A 27,516-nucleotide genomic window follows, 5' to 3' on the forward strand; every position below is an offset into this window, starting at 1 on the left:
TATCCCAAATAAAGTTGTCATAGATAGTTCCATTCTCGAGCAAAACTCCTATCACATTTGGAACGCAGTTGCAACCCAAGTGGTCAAAGGGCAAGTGAAAAAGAGGGGGATCAGCGTCTTCAGTTTGATTCTACCATAGAAAGCTGTGTTGTTTTTGTTGGGGGGTGGGGGGGGGGGGGGGGGGGTGGGATATGTAGATGGAGCAAATAAGTTTAAGTGGGGAGGCAAAGGTTAGGGGAACGCTACAATTGTGGTAGTCTTACCTATAATTTCTTATAACAAAGTTATATTATCATTTCAGTTCTTAGTTGCACACATTGTTCAGAATTTTGTGAAATTTCGGTTGTCTTGACGCGTCTGTGATGAAATATAGGGTTGAAATATTAGTATACAAAGTTTCGACTGAAATCTCACGAAATTTTGATATTTTGTTCCTAACTTGAGATTCCACGAATTATGAGGTCCTCTATGTTAAAAAGAAAAAAAAAAAAAAGGTATATGAAGAAGGTTTTAATCGAAATCTCATATGAGACTGCGAGACTTTGACTAGAAACCTCGAAACAGCAGAATTTTGACCTCTTCTTTCTTCCGTCTCCTTTTTTTGGCTTCTTGGGCACATTTTGTGCTCAAATCTTGGTGGCAAATGTGGGCTGGAGGTGGATTGAGCTTGATTACATCCACAATAGGGTTTCTTCATATCGATTTCCCCTTAACCTTCCTTCTTCTTCTTCTTTCTTTTTTTGCCTTTGCCTTTTTTTTTTTTTTTTGGGTTGGGGGTGGGGGGTGGGGTTTGGTTTTGGTTGTTGTGAATGTATGTTCAATAGTAGTTCAATGTTAATGAAAATAATATATGTTGAACACCATGAGCTGATCTACAAACTCACAATTTAGAATCTTTCTTCACTAAGTGTATATATTTTTTTTGATATAAAAAATTCTATTTTCCTATATACAAAATATAAAAAGTATTTGTGATATACAACTTGTATGGTGATTAAATAAGTATATGCTAAAGTCCATTGGCCGATCTATGGTCTCATAGAGTAGAAATATTTTTCCACCCCATCATTATCTATTTTATTCTTTAAAAAAGTAGTATAATAATATATAACAATAAAAAGGGTAAAATATTGAAAATTGTGTGTTGTCGTTTTGAAAAATACAGAAAATGTGAAATGGCTTTCTACATGTTTTTGAGGTGCTGCCCATATGGTTTCATACTTGGTTTTGCTATGGGCAGCCAATTTTATTGTTGGAAAAATTTATGAAAAATGATTTTATATTTGAAAAAAATACATGGGCAAATGAGAAAATACTATGTAGGTAAAACATTGTTTTCCTTATTTGAAAGAAACCACTTTGATGTTCTTTATTGGCTTATGTAAGCATTTTATTTATGCAACAGTGATAATGTCGGGGAGTTCGAGGTGATTGTCGCAGAGGTAGGGAGAGGGGACTTCCCAGAGTCAAGGGGAGGGGTGTTCACCGGAGTAGAATGATTAGAGCCAGTGTTCATCTAAGGGTGTTACTACTACCAAATATGATAATGCTTGGCAATACTGTACACTTATCGATGGGGATGATAGAAAAAATGATTGCAACTTATATCACCAAAAGTTTATGGGAGGTGGAATCACTGGACTCAAGCAACACGTAGTTGGAAGATGCAAAGATATTGTAGTATGCCACTTGGTTCTTGTTAATATAGCATGTGCAGTTATGGACTACATGGATGGAGGGAACAAGAGGAAGGCAGATAAAGAGGGAGTCAAGGCTGCATTGGAGGAGGTAGCAATGCCTTCATTTGGAGTCGGGGATGATGATGATGATGATCCCATGATTGATGTAGAGACATATGCAGAGGCTAGGGATTTGTGTCGGGCAATGAGATAGAATAGGGATCATTAGTAAAGGAGCAAAAGATGGGTAGGGGTAGTCTAGGAGCTGGTACCTCTAAAGCTGCAAAATGGACCATTTCGGTCTGGTGGTGTATTTGGTGGTCTGTTTAGGAGATCGTAGAGTCAGAGAGGTCCACCATCATCAATGCATATATGATTGGATCCTCATCAAGAGTAGGACCTGGAGGTGTTTAGAAAGAAGGGGGCAAAAAGCAGCCCAAGATCCAAGGTGCATGGAAGAATTTGAAGGGGGATGAGTGTGTTTCTTCCACAGTAGAGAGCATAAATGTATGACTACATTGCAATCATGGGGCCCTTTTGGAAGAGTTATGGGGTAACCATAATGCGTGATGGATGGATTGGTCCAACATGAAAGTCCATCAGCAACATTATGGTATATTGTGATGGGCGGATGTCATTTTGAGATCTGTGGATGCCTCTAAAGAAGTGAAGGAATATAAGTAAATCCTAGGTGTTAAATTTCGCAAAATCGCGATGACATTTCACAAAGATTTCGCTATTTTGCTAACCACCGAATTGGAACATGGGCCGAAATGCAATAGTTTAGATTTTCGAGCGAAAGTAGCTTGTACAGGTGAGATTTCAACCAAAATCTCGCCTATAAAAGCTACTTTTGAGTTTTGCCTGAAATTTTGCTCATTTTGAGCTTCTTTTACAAACTGCTCTGTCATTTTTTGTGTGGTTTTTTCCCCTTTGATCCAATCTTCAACATCTTCAGCTTGTTTTTGTGGGGTTCTTGCCGATAAACCTGTGCACTACGGGGATCCAACAACACTTCACTTAGATCTTGGAGTTTTCATCTCAAACGTAATATTCTTCTTCAAACTAGCTTTTTATAAAATGCATGTTAGAATGTTGTTGGATGGGTATGAATTTAATTTAAGTTGAAGACCATGGGCATTTAAGAACTCACAGTGTCAAATTTTTTTCTTCCTTAAAGTGAATTATTTATTTATTTTCAAGTGTGAAAAAAATCTATTTTCCTACACAAAAAATGTAAAAGATATACGCCTTGTATGATGATGGAATTAATATATATTGAACTCCATGAGCCAATCTAGGTTCTCATTTGGTCAAAATATTTTCCACCTAATAAATAATTATTTATTTTTTCAAAAATTATAAAAATATAAATAATTATGGAAAAATAGGGAAAAAGGTTTTGAAAATTATAGAAAAATATGGAATGGCTCTCTATGCATCTTTGAAGTGTGATCTATATGGTTTCATCCCTAGTTTTTCCATGGGCAGCCAATTTCTTACCAAAAAAATTTTAAAAAATCATTTTTATTTAAAGTATATACATGGGCAAGGTCCTGATGAAATCCTAATAGAAGTATGGAGGAGCTTAGGAACCCACGGGCTAGTTTGGTTGACTAAGTTGTTTAATAAGATTATAAGCATAGGGGAAATGCCAAATGAATGGAGGAGAAGCATCATGGTTCCAATTTGAAAAAGTGAAGGAGATATTTAAAACTGTAATAACTATAGGGGCATTAAACTGTTGAGCCAAACTGTGAAATTATGGGAGAGAGTAATTGAAACCCATTTGAGATACTTAACCACAATTATGGAGAACCAGTTTGGGTTTATGGCGGGAAGGTCTACAACGGAGGCTATTTGCCTAATTAGGAGACTTATGGAAAGGTATAGAGAGTGTAGTAAAGACCTTCATATGGTATTTATTGATCTAGAAAAAGCTTATGATAGAGTTTCTAGAGCGTTAATTTGGCAAGTACTAGAGAAAAGAAGTGCAAGTAATATGTAGACATAGTTAAGGATATGTATGATGGTTCAATGATAAGTATAAGAATAGTGGGGGGGGGGGACAAAGTAATGAATTCCCAATTATAGTTGGGTTACATCAAGGATCAACTTTAAGCCCATATTTATTTGCACTTTTAATGGATGAATTAACCAAAGACATTCGAGACGAAGTCCCTTGGTGTGTGCTTTTTGCTGATAATATTGTGTTGATAGATGAGACTTAAGTGGAGATTAATACCAAGTTAGAATCATGGAGAGCAGCTTTGGAATCAAGAGGCTTTAAATTAAGTAGAACGGAGATAGAATATCTAGTTTGTAACTTTAGTTATGACTGGGAGATGATGAGGTGGTGAAACTTGACGATAAAGGGATTCCTTATAGTGATTTTTGTAGGTACCTAGGTTCAATCATAAATAAAAGAGGTGATATAGAGGATGATGTTTCCCAAAAGATTAAAATAGGGTGGATGAAGTGGAGAGGTGTGTCCGGGGTCTTGTGTGATCGACATATTCCATTAAAGCTTAAAGGAAAATTCTATAGGACCGTCGTTCAACCAGCTATGATGTATAGTGCATAGTGTTGGACTGTTAAAAAGAATCATATAAATAAACTTAGTGTAACAGAAATGAGGATGCTAAGATGGTTGAGTGGAAAAACTAGGAAGGATAAGATAGGAATGATCATATTAGAGTTGGTCCCATAAGTGATAAGCTTTGGGAAAGTCATTTAAGGTGGCATGACCATTTCAACGGACACCTATAAATGCTCCTGTACAGAGAAGTGATACAATCCAGACTGAAGGAACTAAAAGAGCTAGGGGTAGACTTAAGATAACCTTAAGAGAAGTGGTGAGAAATGATATGTATAGCTTAAGCCTTGTATCTAGCATGGCCTCAAACCGAAATTGGAAGGCAAGAATCCATGTAGCCGACCCCATTTAGTTGGGACAAGGCTTATTGTTGTTGTTGTACATGGGCACAGGAAAAATTACTAGGTAGGTACATGATTGTTTCTTTGTCTAGAAAAAATTATTTTAATGTTCTTCATGACTTATACAATCATTTTATATGCAACATTGATCATGTCTGAGAGTTAGAGGCAATGGGGAGGGTGGAGATCAGGCACTGGTTGGTGCTTCTAGAGGAGGGAAGGTTGACGTTGATGGAAATGAAAGGACCCCTAAAACCCACCGAAACTTAAAAGTCGAAATAAAAACAATTCTGAAATTTCGGTCATCTTGGTAGGTACCAGGATGCTCCATCTTAGTCTGGTGTTGACTATGGCTCCTTTTATTCATAGTTTGTGCTGCAAATCAGATTGGCATGCGGATCACAGTCTTAGTCACACTATGGCGGTAGGGGGTCTTCATTGATGAGATCTCCCAACCTGTCTAATCCCTGCACACCAGCCAGCATATCTGTGACCGTACCCAATGTCGGCAGTACCGTATGATCCTTTTGATAGGTATGGTGGTGGATTAGTTGGTAGTATATCGCAGATTTTGCAGTATAGTGACCTGTATCCTAGGATTGGTTACCTTTTGTATGTTGATGATGCCACCTACATGGAGGTGCTTACCTTTATTATGCTGATGATGCCACATACAATGGGATCGAGCTAGCCTGATGTAACAGTTTTTATAAGCCTAGGTCTAACCGATTCATGTATCTTATGTTATCACTTATGTGACTTCTTGAATTCTGGTTGTCTTGTATTTGTTCTTGCATTGTATAGTTTTAATTTCTATATTTGTGAAAATACATGATCCAATATCATGCACATACAGCCGGGAATTCGCAAATCAAGAAGATCACTTTTTGTTAGTTTTTACTAAAAAGTAACATCACTATAATGTTTATTGGCCTCAAATTATTATGTACACCAAAAATCAGACCCAAAAACCACCTAAAACCCACAGAAACATGCAACTGAAACATGGGACAATGGTGTACCTTGTTTTGCAAGAATTTAAATAGAAATTTTGGTATTTAAGTGTCTCGACCTGGTTGGGTCAACCAGGTCGAGACACTGAGGCGAGATGAAATTTTGAACTGTGGTCACACATGCTTAATTTTTTCCTCATGGGAAATATTATGGAAGTGAATAAAGAAGTGTTTATGCTTTCGATGCTTTTGATTTCTTGGTTGAAGCAATGGTTTTCTGATCAATTTTATACTTGCATTGGAATACTGTTGTATGAATTGTAATGAGGTTTTCTCCTCTTATCCTTGTTTATGCATGAATTCTATAACTGTTACTTCTCTTGTCTCTTTTATTTAACCTTTAAGGATCCATGTAGCTGACCCCATTTAGTTGGGATAAGGTTATCGTTGTTGTTGTTCATAAACTGTTGTATAAATTGTAATCAGGTTTTTGCCTTTTACCTATTGTAGATTATGCTGTTCAGAATACTTGATGACATAGCATCTACATTTCAAGCTTTACAGTTATTTCACCTGTTGAACCGTATAGAGAAGGATAGACTTCACGAGTTTATGCCGGTAAAGTGTAAACACTATCTCATGCTCCTTGTTTTACGTTAGTATTAAGTTCTTCATCTGGTTACATGCTGGTTTTGGTACTTGTTTTAGAACCTGTGCTCTTTAGTGTCATTAATCCCTTTTTTTTCCACCTTAACTTTCCTCTTATTTTTGACTCTCTTACGTGAGAAAGCTCATTTGACTTCTTGGTGCTGTAGTTGGATAAACAGTTCAGTTTGACAAAGGCATTTGGTCAAATATCTACCTTCTCACAGGTATGCTTATGTATGGCTTGGATAATTTGAAGAATATGTAAATGGGTAGTACAAGTTTATTAACCACTATGAGAGGCTGATGTAAGAAAATTGGACTGATGAGGGAGAAAATGCTTATAAAACTACATACCTTGGTGAACTTTAACATTTCCCTCCCACAATTGAAGATATTAACTTAATTTATCTGGCTGAGGGAAGCTGCAGATACAAATATTTTAGCACTTTTTTCCAATCATTCCTGGAAGCTCCGGATTTGTTTGGTACTGTTCCATTTTCTATTGTTGCTCTGTTGTGTCTTTCTGCTTTATGTAGTAGTGTCTTGGTTAAAATACTGGCCAACTGGGTCAGGTTAGGAAAGTCCACTTATTAGTCTTCTTAAGAAAAAATCTATCGACTCTAGAGCTTCTCTTAACTGAAGGATGCAAATACTGATGCTGAAAACACTTGGAAAGGGTTTTTTCTGTCAAATCCTCTCAATTTTCTTTTGGGTGTCGGGAAATGAATTATACTTGTTGATAACTATGGAAATAAGGGGTCGTTTCTGTCAATGCCTCTGAAATTTTTTGGGTGTCCGGGAAATTAATCAATACTTGTTGGTACTGAGGGTAAATAAGAAATGCACATATTATTATTATTTTTTTAAATTTATTTTATTTTCTGTATGCTTGAATGCCAGGGAATACATGTGGCATCTCAGTCTCTTGATGGTCTCATTAATTTGGTATGTAATTCTTTACATCATTGCCTATATGTTATCTTTCGTACTCTTTTATCTGGAAGTATACAACTCTTTTTCAAAGCATGTCTTAGATATTATCATGAATCACGAGTTGATCCTAAAAAAGAAAAATAAATTAATTATGGTAGATTTCTTCTTCTTGTTCCCTTTTTTTTATTATTTTTTTGTGTCAGATTTCATTACAAAAATCCCAGGGAGGAAGAACAGAAAGATGTGCTTCTTTTTTTTTTTTGGGGGGGGGGGGGAAGGGGAGAGAAAAACCTTTGCCTAAATCTCAGGTAACAACAATAAGCCTGATCCTTGGGTATGGTCAACAGAGGTATGGGGAAGCAGCTGTAACTTAGAAGAGACATCAAAGTAGATGGCTTTCCAAATAAAGTCCAAAGATATTGGGCAAATCCGGATCTGTTTGGTTCGGCAAGGCTGGGTCAAGCCTGGGGTAGGTTTTCATGACTCGTTATCAATTCTAGATGTATTTTTTAACCTTTTAAAATGTCCTAAGCCTATCTAGGGGGTCAATCTATGTATTATGAATATGTCCCAATTACATGTGTTTTTGGTGTTATTAGTGCACTCAGTTAGCATTGGGGGTCCTTGAATTTGTTTGACACTTGAGCTTGGTCTTCAAGTCTTCATTTATTCCTCATGCTTGAAGTCCTCGAATGTCTTGGTATGGTGTAGTCCTCGAGCTTCTTGGTGTGATCCAGCATCTTGTGTTCTACTTAATTGTGTTCAATTCTAAGCTTGATTAAAATATTAGTACTGTTGCATGTATTTTATCATCAAAATAGATGTAAGGAATGTGAATTTCCCGGTTTCCCCAACAATTTGCTTCAATGATGGTTGGGATAAATAAGTATTTTATCAAGGTTTCTAGCCATGGTCCAACTACAACACACACTGTCGGCCTTGAGTCAAAAGTTTTGACTTAGGCGATGCCTTGACAACTAGGCTCAAAACCTCAAGTATTTAGTTGAAGTGGTATTTCTGAGCAATTAACTCATTCAAAATTTGTAGAAGTAAGAAAAGAGGCTGTATTCAAAAAATCAGGTTATCAAAAGAACAACATAGACATGGGCTGAAAGCAGCAGGCCGAATTGGCTGGGAAAAAGTACCAGGTTCCGAGCAAGTATAGGTTTCTGGCTAGGTCAAACCAGTGTCGTCTTTGAGTTCTTTTTTTCTCGGTTCAGGAGGCCTGAAATAGATTATATTTGAAATTTCAGTCCCATGAACCCACCCCTGCCAGATGGCCAATCAAGCGCCCCTTCCCCCCACTCCCCCTACCCCCACACACGCGCCCCCCAAAAAAAAAGCAAAAAAACCTTTTTGTCGCGTCTCACTGAAACTTTAGTCCAACTCAGTTATTTTAAGGGATTCATTTGGGCATCAAGTTCCTGAAGGATGGTTTTCAAACTCATATCTGACACCTTTTCCGTAAGTTGATTTATTTTACTCTTCTTTGGTAAGAAAATTTTATTCAGCCAACAAAAAATAGTAAGAGAGTATGATCAGCAGCAGCAGCTAGCAGTCTTCCACTTTATTGAACTCTTATTTTGCGAATTTATATCATAAAAGCAGGAGCAGCACAGGTTACTACAAACCATAACAGAAATCCTTGAAGGATTCTCAAACCAGATATAGGGATGCAGTAATCACCTGCTCTAGAAAGTACAGCACTTGCAGAGTACCCGGGGGGGGGCGAGATTAACATGTGACTTCTCTATTAACAAAAGAAGTGTATGGACCATAACTTTCCACTGGTAAATTGATTCTACTGAAGCTTGTTTAGTGGATTCACTAGCTCTATATTCTTGCATTAGACTTTTCCACTTGAATTTGAGAAAGATGAAATACAGTTATTCTATATGGATTTCTCTCACCTTATTACTCTGGTTTGTGCATGTTAATTATGAGTTTTCTTTGCTGCTTATCATTTCAATTCCATATACATTTATGCTGGTTATATTCATTTTATCATCCCTTAATTTAGGATGTGAAGAACTGGGTTGAGAGTAAAGTAAGGGAAGAACTTCGCAAACGATTTCACATTCGGCTGAAGTCTTTTTTCTTGTCTTCTGGTGGTACGTAACAACCCTTCTGCATCTGGTCTTCAGTGAATTTGTGTAAACTTGTCTTTTCTCAACTAAACGTAGCTGAACTATGCTTTTTGCCAACCTATGGGGTCAGCTACACAGGATAAATTTTTTTATTCAATTTTTCCTATTAAAGCCATGTATGTTGTAAACTTCTCTCTGGTTCTTATGAGTCTTCATCTAATATACATTTACTCACAAAATTCAGGGGGAACTCAGGTTTCGACACTATGAAAATGGGAATTTTAGGTTGAAACCTGGGAAATTCGTGGAAACTTGGGACTTTTTCCAGCAAGTTTCAATAGGTTTTAAGGGGTATTTGGGGGTGGAACTCTACATACAAGCTAATTAGAGCATGAAGAACATATTGGTACATGCATTTTGGTAGAAAAAATCAATATAGATATGTCATTCAAAGTCATGGTATATATAGAGAGGATTTTGACAAATGCACTATAAACATAATATTCAATATATAACTTCTAAGTTCAAATACAAAGTAACTAATTTTTAGCCTAAACACATTATAACCTATGGTATTCTCAAACTTTGGGAATTTTTTTCTTAATTAAGGATATTTTGATAATTAAAATATTAATTATTAAATAAATGAAATAAAAACTAAACAACCTAAAATAATTTGGACACCATCACAACATAGATTGATGATGGTGTCTCACATACATCAAAACAAAGCCAATACATCATGTATATGTAAGTTATTTTTTGAAACATATAACTTAGTAGGTGATTTAAAAAAAAAAAAAATACTACCACACTTCAAAATTTAAATAACAATATACATTATTAGATCTAGCTACTAGAGACAACATGTATTAAATTCAAAATAATCCAACATCATTTGAGCATGAAACAAAGAAATAATATAAAATTTGGGAAAATTTCGATTATGTTGCAAAAAAACTTGAAATGACCACCAAGAACTGTCAAAATCACCAAAGGAGGGAAGGAAATGGCTTAAAATCACCTGGAATAGGCTCACAAAGGTTGAAATCAGAGGGGAAACAAAGGGTCGAAACTTGAGGTTCCGCCTGGGTTTCATTCGAAACTCTACAAAATGCAGATTTTCGATCGAAATTCATGACTTTAAGTGGGAAAAAAAAAGCCTGGTCAAATTGGTTGACCCAGATTTCGACAAGGTTTTGCATGTTTTGCAAGTTTTGAGCACTTTTGACGAAAGTTTGCAGGTTTCAGTGGAAACCTGTGATTTCGTTTCGGTTGCCATAGGTTTCGTTTCGACCTTCAAATTTCACTCGAAATTTCATATGTTTCGATGGAATTTTGTTCCATGCATTTACAAACAAATTACCAATCTAGCATTGAGAGATGGGCCTTGAGTTCAAGTTCTTGAACCATGATGTTGCCTACTCCTGACATGATTGTACCAAGGTTGAACCATTAGTTCAGAAATTATAAATCATGCCCTTTGTAGTGGGTCTTTGGATTATAAATCATGCCCTTTGTAGTGGGTCTTTGGATCCTGGTTAGAGGACTTTGTTGTATTTGGCTTTAGTTTGTGGCTTCCCTCCCCACTTAGATCTGTTGTTTTGGTATTATCAGGCTGTTGTCTTTCCCTTTGTTTGCTAGGCTTGTCCTAGATTGGGCCTTATTTGATACCCTCCTCCCCCATGGGCATTACATATGCTGTGCTTGGTTATTCCTAGACCAGAAATTTGAATTTTTAGCAAAATGAAATGCGATATACCATTTAAATTGTATCAGAATCTCCACAGAGAGACATTGCCAGATCCACTGTGTCTAATCATCTAGTAGTGGGGCTCCAAGTAACTTGGAGATTTTGAAGATTAACTATCACATTATAATATATGGATATTATTCTTAGGTGGAGGCACGCTGCACCTTCTTGGAGTTGTACACATGTTGGTAAAATGTAATAAAAGCAGATTTTATGAATTGGTTTCATCATATCATATCATAGACCTGAAACGTCTTACTCTTATGGCTGGTGGATTGAGTAGACCAATAATCTGAAAAATCTATTTCTGGTCATACTGTATTTTTTCTGTTTTTATTGTTTTCATGAATAACAACCTATCTATTTGAAAGGCTAGGACAATATATTTGAAAAAGGACGAGCTTCGAAGTCTTGAACAAGTGTATGAGGATGAATATTTAATTTTAGAACCAGATGCATGACACCAACCCCACAACTAAAGTATATTTTAGAGGAGTATTATTTCCAAAATTTAATACTGATCTAGTCACCCCTTTCTTTGCAAAAACTCATTAGCAATTCCTGGTTTCAATTAGAACTGGTCCTGCATTTGTAGTGGAGAAAGTTCAATTAATCTTGTTTCTTATGAATAACTTGTATCAAACAATGTTCTGTGCATGCTAGTCTTTGACGTTATGATGGTTCATTCACTTTTGGGTGCACGTTTTAGTTATCAGTGATGTCAGGCTACTGATTCTTAACATCTTGTTACTTTGATTTTCCACAGTTGGATTCGAAGACCTAGAAATGAATGTACAGAAGATGGCAAACTTTATTCTTTCCGAGTTTCATTTAATGGGACATTTTCAGGTGATACTGTCCTTCTGAATTACTCTGTTGTTTCAAATTCAAAATCTGCTGTAGTGATATTTTCTTGGGAATTTTACATGTACCTCCCCTGAGGTAAGCTGTAATTCCACTTTCACCCATAAATTTTGATTATTTGTGTAATTCCGTTGCTTTCAAACTGATTCATAACTAAAACCATTTCATCAGCCTTGTCACTGTAAACATTAGAATGGATGGGTTGCTGACGACAATATACTATTCATGCTAGAGTAGTGAATTAATTAAAAAGAAGGATTCAAATGAGAATATTCCCTCCATCTTTGCCAATTCTCCCATCCAAAAGGAGCTCTGCAACAGGCTGATGGCTGCTTTAGTGGCAGGATGATTGAGGATTCCCCTGCAATTGCAGCAATGCTGCAACCCAAGGTGATGGAATGTGGAAGCACCATCAATGCAAGAATTTCCAAAGATTCATAAGAAGCTTGGAAATGCCATCATCATCACTGAGCTTTTTGTTTAATGTTTTATTCTGGGACATACAAACACTTCATTGGTTTGCTCCTGAAAAATCTTCCCCCATCAATCCAAAGGACTTTGTAAACAGTGATGATCTGAGAAGAGAACTGAAGAAGAATCAGAAACGTTTATGCAGCAAATCAGTGAAGAGTATTGAGTATTCCGCTGAGAATAATATTACATATATATATGGGAAAGGAAAGGAATAAAATAAAATCAGAAAAAAGAGGACTGACAGGACCAAACTAATCCCAAGATTGGAATCTTGGGATTTGCATTAGATAGATATAACCCATCGGCATCAGAAAAACATTCACCTCTACTATGCCAATGATTCGATACACAAGACCTTTCCTTATGTTAATGGACAGAAAAATAAGAGAAGAAGAACTGGAGAATGAGATAGAAGAATAGAATAAGGGAAAGGGATTGAGAAGCCTCACTCTTGTTGTGAGAAACCTCGTGAATAGTTAGCAATATATAGAAAAAAAGATAGATATAAAAAAGCAAAATATATATCTCATTTGGAGTCTCGTATTGACTTTAACTGCCTCTAGGATTTCTCTTGAGATTTAGCACAAGAACTAAATCTCAAGAGATCTAGTGGATTTCTCATTATGCCCTTATGTCTCCTAACACTCCCACTCAAGCTGTAGGATAAAAATCTAACATTCCCAGCTTGTTGCACACATTGTTCATTCTCTCTGCCCCCAAAGATTTGGTGAATAAGTCAGCCAATTGTTCTCCGGTTTGAACATGATGAGTGGTGATCAATCCTTGCTGAAGTTTCTCACGACAAAGTGACAATCTACTTCAATATGGTTCATCCGTTCGTGAAAAAGAGGATTTTGATACTATAGGGATAGCAGCCTAATTATCAGCCCAAAGAGGCATATATGATTCCTGATGAAAGCAAAGCTCTCCCAAATATTACTTGCTACACATCAACTCAAAGGGTATTCTCTCCCTTTAAAGTTCACATTTCTATCACTCTTTTCTTTTGTAATTGTTGATTGTACTAAGACTCTAGACAGAACATAAAGTAAGGTCCAAAGACTCTCTCATCCTTAAGAGATGGGATCCTCTTCTCCGTGGTACCAAATCTCGCTATTGAGGGCAATCTCGTCCTTGAGAAAAATCGAGGTCTCGCTGGAGATCTAGTATTTTTTTCCCAGGCCAAATCGAGTGAACTCGAGGGCCCATCTCAGGGGGTTTTAAGGGTCAGGTCAGGTTCAAAGTTGGGATTTACCCTATTTAAGGCCTTGTAAACACACTGGTGGCATTAGATTTGTGAGAAAAGAACCCTATATATAAGTTCTGACTCAACCCTAAGTGTATACCGAAATGCTACAGGAGTGAACATGCAAGGGTATAAAACATGAAATATAGAACAATTAGGACATATAAATGAAAAACAGGTGATAAATGCATCAAATAACTTAAGTACCAACAGAATTCCATTTATGTGAGTTTGATAGAACATCACATTCTCAAGTTTCGAGAATGCAGTGGTACAACCATCATAAGTTCATAACAAAAGAAGGTAAGATCAAATCAATCAAGGCGCAACTTCACCACCAGCTTCATCAGCACCACAACCATGTCCTGCAGGTCCTCTACCAGCGGTTTACGTCACTCAGCTAACTTGATGAGGTGGTCTAGAATATCATCCCTCACAAAATCAGGGACAGAAGGGCACTTGGGTGTATCCTTATGGTTTCTAGCCAAGTGTTCCTTAAACCTCAGTTTGCCTTCGATGAGAACTTTTGCACAGTAGTTACAACTGATGGTTTATTGCCATGTTGCCAAGCAATATCATCGTCCTTCATGGTTTATCAATCTTTAAATATAAATGAAAACAATCATATTCAATTTCAATCAATGTTTAAGTGTGACAATTGAATACACTTGTAAAAGTTTAAAGTTTCAAACCTGGTGACTGGTGAATATCACTCAACATTCTCCCACTTTCAATCTTGAGCGTGGGCCACGTAAGACTCCCAAGTCAAGGAGTTATTGTAGTACCTCTCACATGTGTATGTGTCAATTGTCATAGTCAGAATATTGGAAGAATAGCACTCTCAGGTAACCTCCGATATTACGTGGCTGCTAGCCAAGGTCCTCTTGCGGTTGGTGCTCATTTTGAAGATCTGGGCACAATTCCTGAACCAGTCAGTCAACAGCCCACCTTCACTCCTATATGAGAATTCTCTAGGACAAGGCTCTTGAGGAACATGATTCCCTCTATATTAAGTGTTGCCAGTTGCCACTATAATCGGAGCCAATGGTCTGATCTTCTTATGTATAGTCCAAGGTCTGTCAACTTTGATGGTAAGTACCACTAGCAATAGTGTCGATGCTCATACTCCCCATGCTCTCTACCAGATCTTGCATGCTCATATCGCTCATGTCCTCATGGCCACGCCTCTTATAACTCTGTGCTAGGGACGAGCATCGTGGTCAGCATGTTGTGTGGTATACTGGGTCTCTTTAGTGAATCTGATCGGTTCTGATGGTGGTGCCCCCCCCCCTTGACTAGCAGCAACATGTACACCACTACCACCTCCACTACTAGCACTGCCTCCCTGACTGAGATCCTGGCTTTGGATCTGACTTAGAGGAGACTAAGTAGCAACATCATCATCATCATCATCATATCATCATCATCTATAGAGATCCCATTCTCATCTGCTGCAATAGGTTGGTCAGGTGACTCCTCAAATGGTACAGCTGTTTGTGGAACTGCTTGTGTATGCATCACACCCTCATTAGAAGACATATGGGCATACACCTTGGCTTGGTCCATGGTTACAACAACAATAGGATCTGGCTGCCCTCCTGGCTGATCCAAAACTAGTCGACCTCGACCCTAACCCATTGGTATATCACATCATCCTCCTCATCCTCTATGTGTGGCTCGTGGAAAATATCCGACAACTTGGTTGGGTCCCGAGCTTAGTTGTCCATAGACTCCATACTCCATATCATCATGTATGTGCCCTACTTTCAACCTCATGTTATAGTGCACATACCCCAGTTGCTCAAGTTTTTTACTCCTTAATCTATTGTGTGTCTTACTGTGGATGAGAGAGAAGCTGTTCTAGTTCCTCTTGCAACCAAAGGATGAGGACGTCTATGATACCACCCGAATGGCTGTTTCCTCAGAGTTGGGTCACTAGTTCCATGTAGCACTCACTTGTCAGTTGCATCACAAAATGTAAGAATGCATCAGCCTTAGGGTCTTGGAAAGTATATCTTATAACTTATAGTATTTGACTACATGGTTGTATACTTATTTGAACTAGATGTACTTACTAAGGTCTCCCTTCTTCCTATATGTGATTGTAGTAGGCTTGCCAAAATTCTTAGAACCATCCCTGAAATCCTTGATTTGTACACCCCATTTTTCAAGTTTTGACAAAAAACTAATACAAGTCTTAAGTACTATATTTGAAAGAAGAAGGTGAAAAGACCATAAAATAAGTTCTCACATCTCCACTGATTATCCCCTGCATGCTGGGATTTCGCACTAGTTTCTCCACCACCTCTTGCACCGCAATCATGAACTGGACCTAAAGCCCCATATTTTGCTTGTACTAGTACTTGGGGTTGAGGTAGTAAGCTTGTTTTAAGGAAATTAAAAGCTTGATTAGTGACTTAGTTGTTTATAAAAATGCAATCAACAATATATAAATTATACAATATAAAGTGACTCACCAGCCAAGTGCGGAGGATGCATCAAGTGCTTCTTCTGTCTTTTATCAATGATTTTGAGGAGCTAGGGGCAACACCTTGGACCAACTCCTTCATCTACTGAAGGACAATGCATATTTGGGGCAATGTGGGCTTCTTCTTGGTGTCCCTGTCCTCCATCCTCAAAATATACACAGTAGTCTCGAATATGCCCAGTATCCTATTAAGCTTCTTCTAGAAGGACTCATCAACAATGGTTTGTTGGGCCATTCTACCTTCAATTGTGCCAGCTTCAGGACAACTAGACCATTCTTGACTTGCAAATATGTGTTAGTGACCCTCCACTTTCTTTTGGAAGCTTTTTAATGCCAAATAGTTGGTGGTAGATCTAGTCAAGCAGGCCTTACTAGATCACCACCACACTTATCCCTCATCATACACAAGACATAGCTATGGTTATATATGAAATTTCTCACCTTATGCTCTCTAAACCACATTGCCAATCGATTTCCTCTTCCCTAAGTCCTTCAATATAAGATCAATGGAGTGTGCCCCACATAGTGTTTGGAAGAGTCGAATCTTGTTGCTTTTCTTGTTCCTAAGCATTTCCTTAGCCTTCTTGAAGTTAGCACCATTATCCGCAAAAACTCGGATTAGCCTTCTTGAAGTTAGCACCATTATTCACAAAAACTTGGATTAGCCTTCTTGAAGTTAGCACCATTATCCGTGAAAACTTGGATAACATTGCTTTCCCCTACCTCAAGGACCACCTGCCCCAGAAGCTTGTACAGGTAGTCAAAATCCTTCACCCTGTCTGATGCATCCACAGACTTCAAGAACATTGTGTTACCATTGCACTTCACCATGAAGTTAATGATGGACTGTCTAGTAGGAACTGTCCATCCATCAACCATCATAGTGGCACTGTATGTTTTCCATGGTGACATTCATGTCTTGATGTACTCCTTCAGCTCCTTCGCCATAAGCAAGTATTTGTTCATCAGCTCCCATGTTGTTGGGCCTTTCACTTTTACAGCTGCCCTAGTAGTGGAATTGATCATCCCTTGGTAATATGGACTTTCGGCTACATTAGGTGCAACGTTGTAGAACATGAACTTTCTGGTTGCATCCCTAGCCTGATCCTCCCTGCTGCCTCCATTAAACATGTGAGGGATGGTTTGTAGGTAGAAGTTCTGCTACCTGAAGGTGGTGGGGTCATGCTCAAGTATAGGATCCACCCTATTGTAAGCATGCTCCTTCCCATGTCTGGTCTTTCTCCTCTCACCTCCCTCCTGAGATCTAGATGAAGCTGTTGACCTGACTTAGATGCACCTGTTCCTCTAGCCTGCTCATATTGCTTCACATTTTCAAAATGAAAGGACTATCTACTAGGCTACTAGCTACAAATGCAGCCTTCATTTGTCTCCACTCTGCTGCTGACTTAACACCCATACTCCTCACATCCTCATCATCATCTGAGTAATCATCGACATCCATGAAAGCTCTCTGTAAGACTGCCTCCTCAAACTCCCTCTGCTTTCTTTCCCTCTCTGCCATCTTCTGTCTCCCTCCTTTTAGATTGGCTGCAATGGCTTCTTTTACTTCATACGACACCTTAGCACACTTGTCCATGTCCTTGTATCTCCTTGCCAAGTGTTGCTTCAATCTGGTTGTGCCACCAACACCTTCAAGCAATGCTTCCATTTTGACTTCTTATCGGCGGTTAGGGCCTCACCATTTTGCCAGGCGATGCCTTGCGCCCCAATACCTGTTCCACTTCCACTACTAGCTCTACGGTCAGCCATTTAAACTGATACAGATTAAGCAACATGAATATACATTCCAGCATATCAATAGAATAATCAAACTAAACAACAAAACCAGTCCATCACACTAATATGTTCAACTTTAAAGTATTACACTAATAGAATAACATATCTAACATCTAAAAATACTAAATTAATTAAAAATATATTTTTAGGTTTATTAAAAACATATAAAAATAAAAATTTTTATACAAAAAATACTCACTTTGTTCTAGAACACATACATAGCATGCTTACATTAACATGGTTGTATTTTTAAGATGCACAACATAACATAAGAACCATTTTAAAAGAAAGCAGATAATTTTTCATTATTAAAAATGTTTTTTGTAATTACTTTAATTAATTTATTTATGATTTTTTTTTTTTTTTTTTAAACTCCATGAGGTTGAAGCCCTTCCATTGGAGTCTAATATATATTAGAAAGAGTTTCATAACCTAAGTATTTTTTCAATATTTTTTAACAGAAAATTAAAATAAATTAGTAATAGAAAATATAAAAAAATTCCATGAAAGTGGTAGATCAGAGCAAGATGTTGAACACACTCAGAGACCTACTCTAGAACATAGTATTTGAAAAAATCAAATTTGGGAAAAAATGGCGAGGTCTCTGACCATGCTCTTTTCTAGAAGCAAGATTATGTAATGGTTAGAGAATAGTGGGAGTACGCTCAATTGAGTCGAACCTCTATAGATCTTGTCTATTGCACTGTTGCCTTTGTTCTTGTGCTTATCTTTGTTTGATAAATTGACTTCAATCCATAATTTTAAAAGAGGCAATTTCCACTAGTTCAACCTATTCACCCTCTCTAGGTTGATTTACATTCTTCTGTTTAATACTTTAATCTAATAATTTATTCACCCAAAATATATATATATTGCATAAGCCTCTGAAACATAGCATTGTTGGCTGCCATCAGAAAATATTAAATAGAAGGACCATGTTTCTAGTTACCCTGATTGTCTATAATTTAATATACGTTTTGATTTTCTTGGGAGTTGAGCATGGTCCTAGGCTGCTGCCTTGGTGCGCAAGCCTTGGATACCCAATTTCATTACTTTGTTTGCTGATAAGTTACATACTTTCCTTTCTTGAAAAAGGTTCCATGGTGATCAAGGTTTATGAGAATTAGAAAGTATAGTTTCTTTCTAATTTCATATTTTTTCCTTTTTGGACAAATTCATGAGTCCATGAGATGCTTTTATTTCCTTTTTCAGAGGGCAAGGAGGCTTGCTTCTCAAGTTGTATTTTAGACTATGACACCTAAAAACTGAGAGGCTGCGATTCTAGGAGAGCTTGCTAGAATGCTTGCTGCTGTGGTTCCTCTCATCTCTTCTTCTCTTCTTCTTCTTCTCTGTTCTCTTCTAAAATTCAGCTACTGTTTAGATTATTGAAGGCTTGATTTCTAACAGATTTTAAGTAAATATCCAGTTCTGTCTTACTGTTTCTAATATTTGAATTATAGATGCTAAAGTGTTTTGATGTCTCCTTATGATAAAACGAAGTTGTCTTTACTCCAGGATCTCATTCATATTCAGTGGACTCAGATTTGGGAAGAAGAATTCACCTCCCATCTACAGGATAGCGTTCAGAAAGTATGTTGGCGGAAAGTAGTTCTGTCAGGTTTTATTATGTTCCTGAAAACTATTAGCCTTAAGGGATTGAATTAACAGGCTGCTTTTGTCCCCATTCCTCCAATCATTTGTGATGTATTTGCAGGAGCGTGATAATTATGTACAATCGAATGATTTCCCAGGTTCATGGACATTTTTGGGTAAGTAATTTGTTGATTATGTTTCATGTTGCAAAAAGTTTCTTGTCTGATTATGTTAACTGGAATGAATGCTTAAAACGCATAGTGTATACCTGCAAATTCAAAGTTGATGGATATTTAATTCGATAAATTTTTTAAATTTGATTTTTTTTGTTCGATCCTACATGATTTTATTTATATTGATGAAGTTGTCTTACATAAGGCTTGACTTGGTCAAATACAAGTGCTCACTTGTTGAACATTTTCATGGTCCTGGAAATGGCCTCTTTGGAAAGAGGGGGTAAGGCCGTGTGCATTTTTACTTCCCTGAACTGTGCTATCGCCTTTTAAATGGTGCTTCTTAATGGGGGCAGACCTTGGCAGTTGACATGGTGGTAAGGTTGCTCCATGGAGGCCTAGAGGCAATGGGTTTGTGTCTGGAAACAGCTTCTCTTCCACCTGGGGATAAGGCTGCTATGTTTGATCCTTCCTAGACCCTTCAGTTTCAGTTTCGTGCACTGGGTACACCCTTTCAAATATGCCTACTTATGTTCATCCCCAGCGGTTTGAATTGCAGTTCTAGGCTTAGTCCTCCAAGGATAGTGCAGCCTATTTGAATCCTCAGACTGATTAACTAGACCTTTTATGACATTATTAAACCTTTCATAGACATAAGTATCAATTTCTAAATCATATGGTACTATATTGTATGATAGATTGCTTCAATGAAGCCAAAGAATCATGGTACAGCTGTAGGCTTCATGTAAGAGATTAAGGCCCCAAGAATCCCATGCTTATTATAATAGATAGACTGATGGATATAAGAGCAGGAACAAAAATGGAAATAAAATCCCAGAAAATCCATCCACAAAGTCTTTGGTGCCAATCCTGATACCTGTTTTGGTTTTCCCTTTTTGACATTTTCTGTATATTCTAGCACTCCCCCTCAAGCTGGAGCATTGAGGGCAATGCTTAGATAACCAATATAATTCACTCCTGTATTTTCTAAAGGCTTTTTAAATAACTCAGCTAATTGCTCTCCCATACAAGCATGACTAGGAGATATCAGTCCTTATTGTAGCTTCTCACAAAAACAGTGACAATAAACTTCAACATGCTTGTGTGCTCATGAAATACAGGAGTTGGTGCTATGTGCATAGCAGCTTGGTTGTCACTTCATAACAGTGAATGAAATAAACTTAAATATGCTCGTGTGCTTATGAAATACAGGAGTTGGTGCTATGTGCATAGCAACCTGGTTATCACTTCATAACAACAGATAAACTGGCATCAAAGGCAAGTTCCCTAAGTAGCTATTTAATTCATACCAGCTCACAATTAACATATAGCATGGCTTGATATTCTAACTCTGCACTTGATCAACCAACTATAGTTAGTTTTTTAGTCTTTCAACTGACAAGATTTCCACCAACAGAGGTACAATAGCTTATGGTAGATCTTCTATCAACTGGAGATCTCACCTAATTTAAATTTGAAAAACCTTAAATTCGTTTATGACCATGATTTGTGTGAAATAATCCAGAGTTTTTTACAGGTGACCCACTTAAGTGGGGTGAAACTCTAGGTTCCCCCCTTAAGTGGGAATAATTACTGGTTCCCCAATTCTAACCAATTCTTAAATTACTGGTTACCACTGTTAGACATTCTGTTAAGTAATTCAAATTTTGAATTTGAAATGACCCTGATGCCCTTAAGGGGTATTATGACCAAATTACACTCCCAACCCAACCCTTAGGTGGGTGAAGGGATTCACCCATCTTCTTCCTACACTTCATCGGAAACCACCGACCACATCCAGAGACCGCCATACCCCCTCCCCCTGCCGGCGACCACCACCCCCACCTTTCCCCTTCCCCCCGCCGGAAATAACTGTTAGTCAACAGCTCGCGATTACTTTTTCAAAATATCACTAAAACAGCAATCCAGAAACAAAGCACATACAAGCAAAAACTCTGTTACAATTTCAGCCTCTCCAGTGAGTCACATTCGATCCATTGGCTACTGCAAACTCACCTGTAGGGTAAGGATGAGTTCTATTCTCCTTAGAGAACAATCTATTACAAAAATTATAAATATTTCAAGCTATTGGATTGTGGTTTTGGAGAGTTACCACTAAGGCAATGATGGAGCAAGCAACGTTGCAAGTCTGAATGACGGTATTCTCTTGCCTGGTAAAAGGCTGTTTGAGCAATCCTGATTTCTGCAACAACACGATCCATGTCTTGACGTTGAGCAAAGTTATGGTTCCAGTGTTTAGTGAAGCTTCATGACGATAACGGCGAACATAACATTCAGAAGTAAACTCACCACCATCATACACCACTTGTTCTTCCTTCTGATTCACTTCCTTATCAAAAACCAAAACTGTACAAAACAGAAAAAGATCTTTCCTCCGAGAGACCACAGAAACAAGGGGATATATAAGAACCTAAACCTAGCCAAACTGATTACCAAATTCATCAAATTTATGATACAGAAAGTTCCAACAAATTATAGAGGGTAAAATGTATACTTTTTTCCACTTCCAAAATCAGAAGTTAGATTGAGCTCGTAGGTAGATTAGCATGTAGGGATCAAACATTTCTCAGAAGCAAGATCTGATAATAAATGATTATATGCTTCTTACCAAAAAAGATGAAGTGATTAGTTGTCATGAGAGACATCATCTAGAGACACCAATCTGAATACTTCTCCGGTGATCACTACCAATCTTGCCATTGCTGGCAAACCATAACGATTCAGTCATCAGAAATTTTCTGAGCCAGATGATATTTACAGAGAGAGGAGTTTGGGTTCTGAAGAAGTGGAGGAGTTTATGGCTTTCACAGTTTCAGCTTTTTTAGGTAAGTTGGAGTTTTTAGGGATTACTAGAGGGATAGTGCTACTCTGCACCCACCTTCTCACGATGGTGGGTGGTTTTCAGCAGGTGGAGGGGGGAAGGTGGGGGCGGTGGTTGCCGGCAGGGGGAGGTGGTGGGTGGTTTTTAGTGATATGTAGGAAAAAGAGCCCTTCACCCACCTAAGGGTTGGGTTGGGAGGGTAATTTGATCATAACAACACCTTAAGGGCATTAGGGTCATTTTGAATTGCCTAACAGAAAGTCTGACAGTGGGTAACCAATGATTTTGGAATTGGCTTGAATTGGGGAACCAATAATTTTTCCCACTTGAGGGGGGAACCTAGAGTTTCACCCCCACTTAAGTGGGTCAGCTGTAAAAGAATCTAATCCACATGCAAGAGCTTTCTGTAAATGGCTTAAGATCCATATAATTGAATCCCAATGAGATGTTTGAGGAACTAGGGCTGCAACAAGAACAGGCTGGGTAAGGTTTTTCATGACCCAACCCCAGGCTTGAATGTTCTAAGCTTAGCCCATTCTTGCCCTGAACTTGATTCAAAGCCTAAGATTCTGGTTCCTAACCCTAAACCATGAGGGCCAAGCCAAACCCAATTCCACCCTAATTGTCCCTTATTGGGCTAGGTCAGGATGGGTTGTCCCTGTCCTTGGTTGGCGCTAATGGCCTTGTCCCTGTTGCTATCCCTGTCCTTGATTGGCCCTGCCCATATCCCTGATGGCCTTGTCTTTGTCCCTGACTCTGGCCTTGGTTAAATTTGAATCACCGGATATATATATATATATATATCAACTTTTTATTTATAGGTCAGACGGTTCAAATTTAATAACATGTTAATTATGCATATATATATATATATATATATATATTAATAAAATGCATAATTAACATGTTATTAAATTTGAACCGTCTGACCTATAAAAAAATAAAAAGTTGAATTTCCAAGTACTATCCAATCTGATTTAAAAAATGAGAAAGATATCTGAGGCAAACTAAAAAACTTCTGTAAAAGTATAAAACGATTCATATGGTTAAAAATAATACTTCACATCATCAAAGGTTGAGGCATTATCCTTTACTAACAATTAATATAGTTAAACTATTTTTTTAATGCATTATGTCATATATAAAATTTAATTTTTTGGTCATGACAATTTAGTTTTCTCCTTACAACCTTCTACTCTGAAATTTTACTTAGATCTTCCAAATCAGGGTTGTCTACCCGTAAAAATTATGTTTTGATGCAAGAATGACTTGAATTGGTTTTCAATTCTTATTTACAGTATAAGGCTAGTACACACATGCACACTCATAAAAATGTGTTTTGTGTTTTGACCATCAAAAAGCACCTGAAACAGTTGAATTGGAATTTTGATCGTAGAAGACCTAGCTTAAGACTAAAGAGTAACAATGTAAACTTTTGGCCTTTAAAACATACCCCAGTTTATTAGAGTTTTGAATTTAAAACCTTCTAATTTGACCATATTTTAGATTCCATTTGCAACAATAATAAAGTACCACATAACTAAGTAAGTAACAAATGAAAGGAACATAATGACAAGGCTTAATGAAGTTGCTGTTTGCATGAGGAATCATATGGAGGCAACGGATAGAATTGGAGTAATTATGAAGTTGGTACTTTGTGCAATCACCTTTCGACTGAGAGGAATTATCAGATCCTCAGAACAAAACAAGGATGGCAGAGTAGTTAATTGCAGCTATAGTGGATGATATGAAGGTAGCATGTGCTGTGCTCTGTGTATTTCAAGTGAGAACTGCATAGGCCGTTTATATAGTAGAGAGGTGGAAATATTCAATTTGTTTTGAAGAATAAGATTCCAAAGGCTTGCTCCTGGTTTAGGCCTTCTACAAATAGGTTCTCATTGCACTCTGATGGAGCTTTAGTGAATTCAACAGCTTCATATGGTGGGGTTCTGAGGTGTAAAACCCCGCCCTAGACCATGCTGGTTTGCCTACCCTGATACAGTACCATAATCTCGTACGACCACCAACACATAAAACAAGAGCACAACAATATAAGCATATATTACCCTAAAATGCAAGGTTTCTGTCTATGAAATTTAAAAGTAACCGCAAGCGCACGGTATCGTGTAGCTAACGGGTCGATCTCAAGGAGATATGCCACTTATAATTCAACTTCTTAATAGTAATGCGAGAGTGGAATGATTCAATTTTTGTTAACTAATTAACTAAACTAAACGATCCTAATCTATACGTCTAATGCAATCGAATTGAAACGAAAAATAAATTAAACACAATCAATGCATAAATAAAAGACAGGAAAAAAAATGCAAACAATAAAAATAAAAAGGAAAAAAAAGTAAAACCAGTTAGTACGTTAAAGCAGTCAGTAAAATTTAGTTCATAGCTAAAATGCAGATGCAACACCACCCGTCACCAGAAGTAGAGGCACACCTGTAGGCTTGCTCCGGTTATGTGGTCCGAGATGATGAATGAATAGGTAGAAACTAAATAACAGAAAGTAAATAACAAAGCAATAAAAGGAAAATGAAGCCTTAACCAAAGAGAGGCACGACTGTAGGCATCTCTGATCAAGGATCCAGGGGAAGGGAGAACAATAAATAATGCTGAAAGTAAATCCTAAATTAAGAATATGGAGGGGTAGATAGAAGCGGGAATGGAGGGAGGAGAGAAGATTAATAAAGAAGGTTACTTACTTGCGAATTGAACAAATGATTCGAATCTCAACCAACCCTAACAACCAGATCTAGATCTAGAATGATCTAAATCTGCAATTGCTAGACCCAGAGAAAAACAAATCTAAAAACTTGAAACCTGAACTTGAAACTTGAACTTGAATTGCATTACATAAAAAAAATTAAACCTAAACATTGAATCTAGAAATTTAAATCTCACAAATGCAAGCAAAGAAAACTAGAGAAAGCCTAAATAAACTGAAGAGAGAAGAAAGAACGCTTCTACTAAGCTTTAGAACATCTGCTCCTTTGATGGAGTATGCTCTCCTTTTATATAGTTTACATGAGATATGAAGCACGGCTGAATTTGAATAAAACTCAGGGTTTCTATCTGACTCTGCCAATTAGGGTTTTGACGTACTAATCGCACCGACTTAGAGAGATCAGATGCATAATTCCACCGTTGGATTTGAGTTTAAGTAGTCGTGAAGCTCTCCTCCAAAAATCAGCACGATCAGACATCGGATGACCGTTCGATGAAGGGTTTGATCAAAACTGGATAGAGGCATTCAAAAACGAGATTTTTCCTCTTTTTCTTTCTGAATATAATTATTTTTCCTCTTTTTCTTTCTTTAATTAAATCCAAGATAGGAAATAAGATATTGAGGTATGCAAGGACACTTTTCCATTTGGACTCTCTCAATAATATCTCTGTAGATTTGATTTAAAATCTCAGTTGTAGATCAAATTTGCCTTATTTATCTCTTCAATATTTCGGAGTTGGCCCATAATCACACATCTCTAGCCCATCATGCTCCAGATCAGGCCCATTTTCGCATTTGAGAATTTGAATGGACTTCTTGACATGTAAAATAGCATGATTCAAGCCCAAAACTCCAAATATTTGCTTAAATCTTGAAAAGTCCTAAAATCTGCAAAAACAACATAAAACCCAAGGTAACTCCACTCTAAGTGTATAAAATGCATGCTTTATGCCCTAAGATTTCACACATAAATGTGCTCATCAGTTTCATACAAGTTTCAAGCAAAATCTAAAAGGTTTATATGGTAATCCTCAAAAAGTTCTCGTGAATGAAACTACTATCTATGACCTGTATGTGTAGGTGTAACAAGCACACAGCGTATCCCGTAATGCCATGAGCTCCTCTGTGAATTCCCCTCCTGCGTCCAACCTGTTTGTAACCAGCACCATCTCCCCCAGTGTTTCAATACGTATGTCACCATCTAAAAGAGAGGTTCCCGAGGGAATGAGTTCCACTGAACTCATAAGGGAATATACTCAATAAATCAATGCATGAGTGGAATGCAGTCCTACATGCCATCAAATAATCAGATTAAACATATAATATGACGAATGTGGGTCCATAACCTACTGTCACATATTTTCCATTGGGAGCCAATCCCTTAAAGATCCAGCCTTCTCATTGGGCCAGCCCCCTATCTTTAATCCTACTGGACTGCTGTTTGCCCTCAGGATTCGTTCTTAGCTTTGGAAACACCGAACACAAGCTGGTTAATGGTGCCCTCTTGTTGTCATGTTCCCCTCACAGGTTTGGCCTTCACTTTAAAAACCCACATATAACAGCCATGTGCCCTCTACATGAATCTCACCTCACAATCACCATGGGTCACCCACCCTTTTTTATCACCTCTGTTGGGTAGTGCTCTGACGTGGGACATTTCTAGCGAAGCATTGATCATCTACTCTTTGTACTACATTGGGGATAATATGGGACACCAACCCTCAAGGATTTGGCCTTTGCTTTGGGTTAGCACCTCCGGTGACCCTACTTAGGCTACCAATAGCCCCCTCATGGATTCATGGTAGAAGATCTTGCTATCGAGAGAGATCTCGCCACCTTGAAAAAGAGAGATCTCGACCATCTCGATGAGATCTCGGTCGAGATATACAATTTTTTGGCGTCAACTCGGTGGCCCATCTCGGTGGGTTTTAGGGTCCCAATTGGGTTGAAACTTGGTATTTAGCTTATTTAAGGCCTTTTGAACACGTTGGTGGCCTTGGATTTGTCAGAAACAACCCTATGTATGATTTCTAAGTCTACCCATAGTGTGAAACCGAAATGTTGTAGGATTAGGGAATGCAATGTTATACAACATGTAATATAGAACCTTTAAAGCATATAAATGAAAAGCAAGTATATCAAATGCATCAACTAACTTCAATGTTATCAAAATTCCATCCATATGAGTATCACAATCTCAATTTTCAAGAATAAAATAATTATACAACCATTAGAAGTTCTATATAAGTCATTAAATCATAAATTCATAAGACAGGTAGAGAATGATTGATCTTCCTTGTTGTAGATGTGCT

The 27,516-nt window shown here is 37.6% G+C and overlaps 1 protein-coding gene across 3 annotated transcripts in view; it reads left to right on the forward strand.

Moving 5' to 3' along the window:
* The window catches only part of LOC149028194 (uncharacterized), a 125,193-nt gene that overhangs the window by 63,991 nt on the left and 33,686 nt on the right, over positions 1 to 27,516 (forward strand). For 2 of the 3 annotated variants that reach the window (XM_089169131.1, XM_089169139.1), the window contains exons 12-18: positions 6,080 to 6,187; positions 6,385 to 6,441; positions 7,118 to 7,162; positions 9,171 to 9,261; positions 11,757 to 11,839; positions 19,375 to 19,449; positions 19,574 to 19,628. In XM_089169131.1, the coding sequence (XP_089025257.1) occupies positions 6,080 to 6,187; positions 6,385 to 6,441; positions 7,118 to 7,162; positions 9,171 to 9,261; positions 11,757 to 11,839; positions 19,375 to 19,449; positions 19,574 to 19,628 (514 nt within the window). The remainder of the gene's footprint in view (positions 1 to 6,079; positions 6,188 to 6,384; positions 6,442 to 7,117; positions 7,163 to 9,170; positions 9,262 to 11,756; positions 11,840 to 19,374; positions 19,450 to 19,573; positions 19,629 to 27,516) is intronic. The other variant, XM_089169146.1, reaches the window with a different exon arrangement.

Source organism: Hakea prostrata, chromosome 1 (assembly GCF_041222555.1).
Source record: "Hakea prostrata isolate BN-2017 chromosome 1, UWA_Hpros_2, whole genome shotgun sequence".
Lineage (NCBI taxonomy): Eukaryota > Viridiplantae > Streptophyta > Magnoliopsida > Proteales > Proteaceae > Hakea > Hakea prostrata.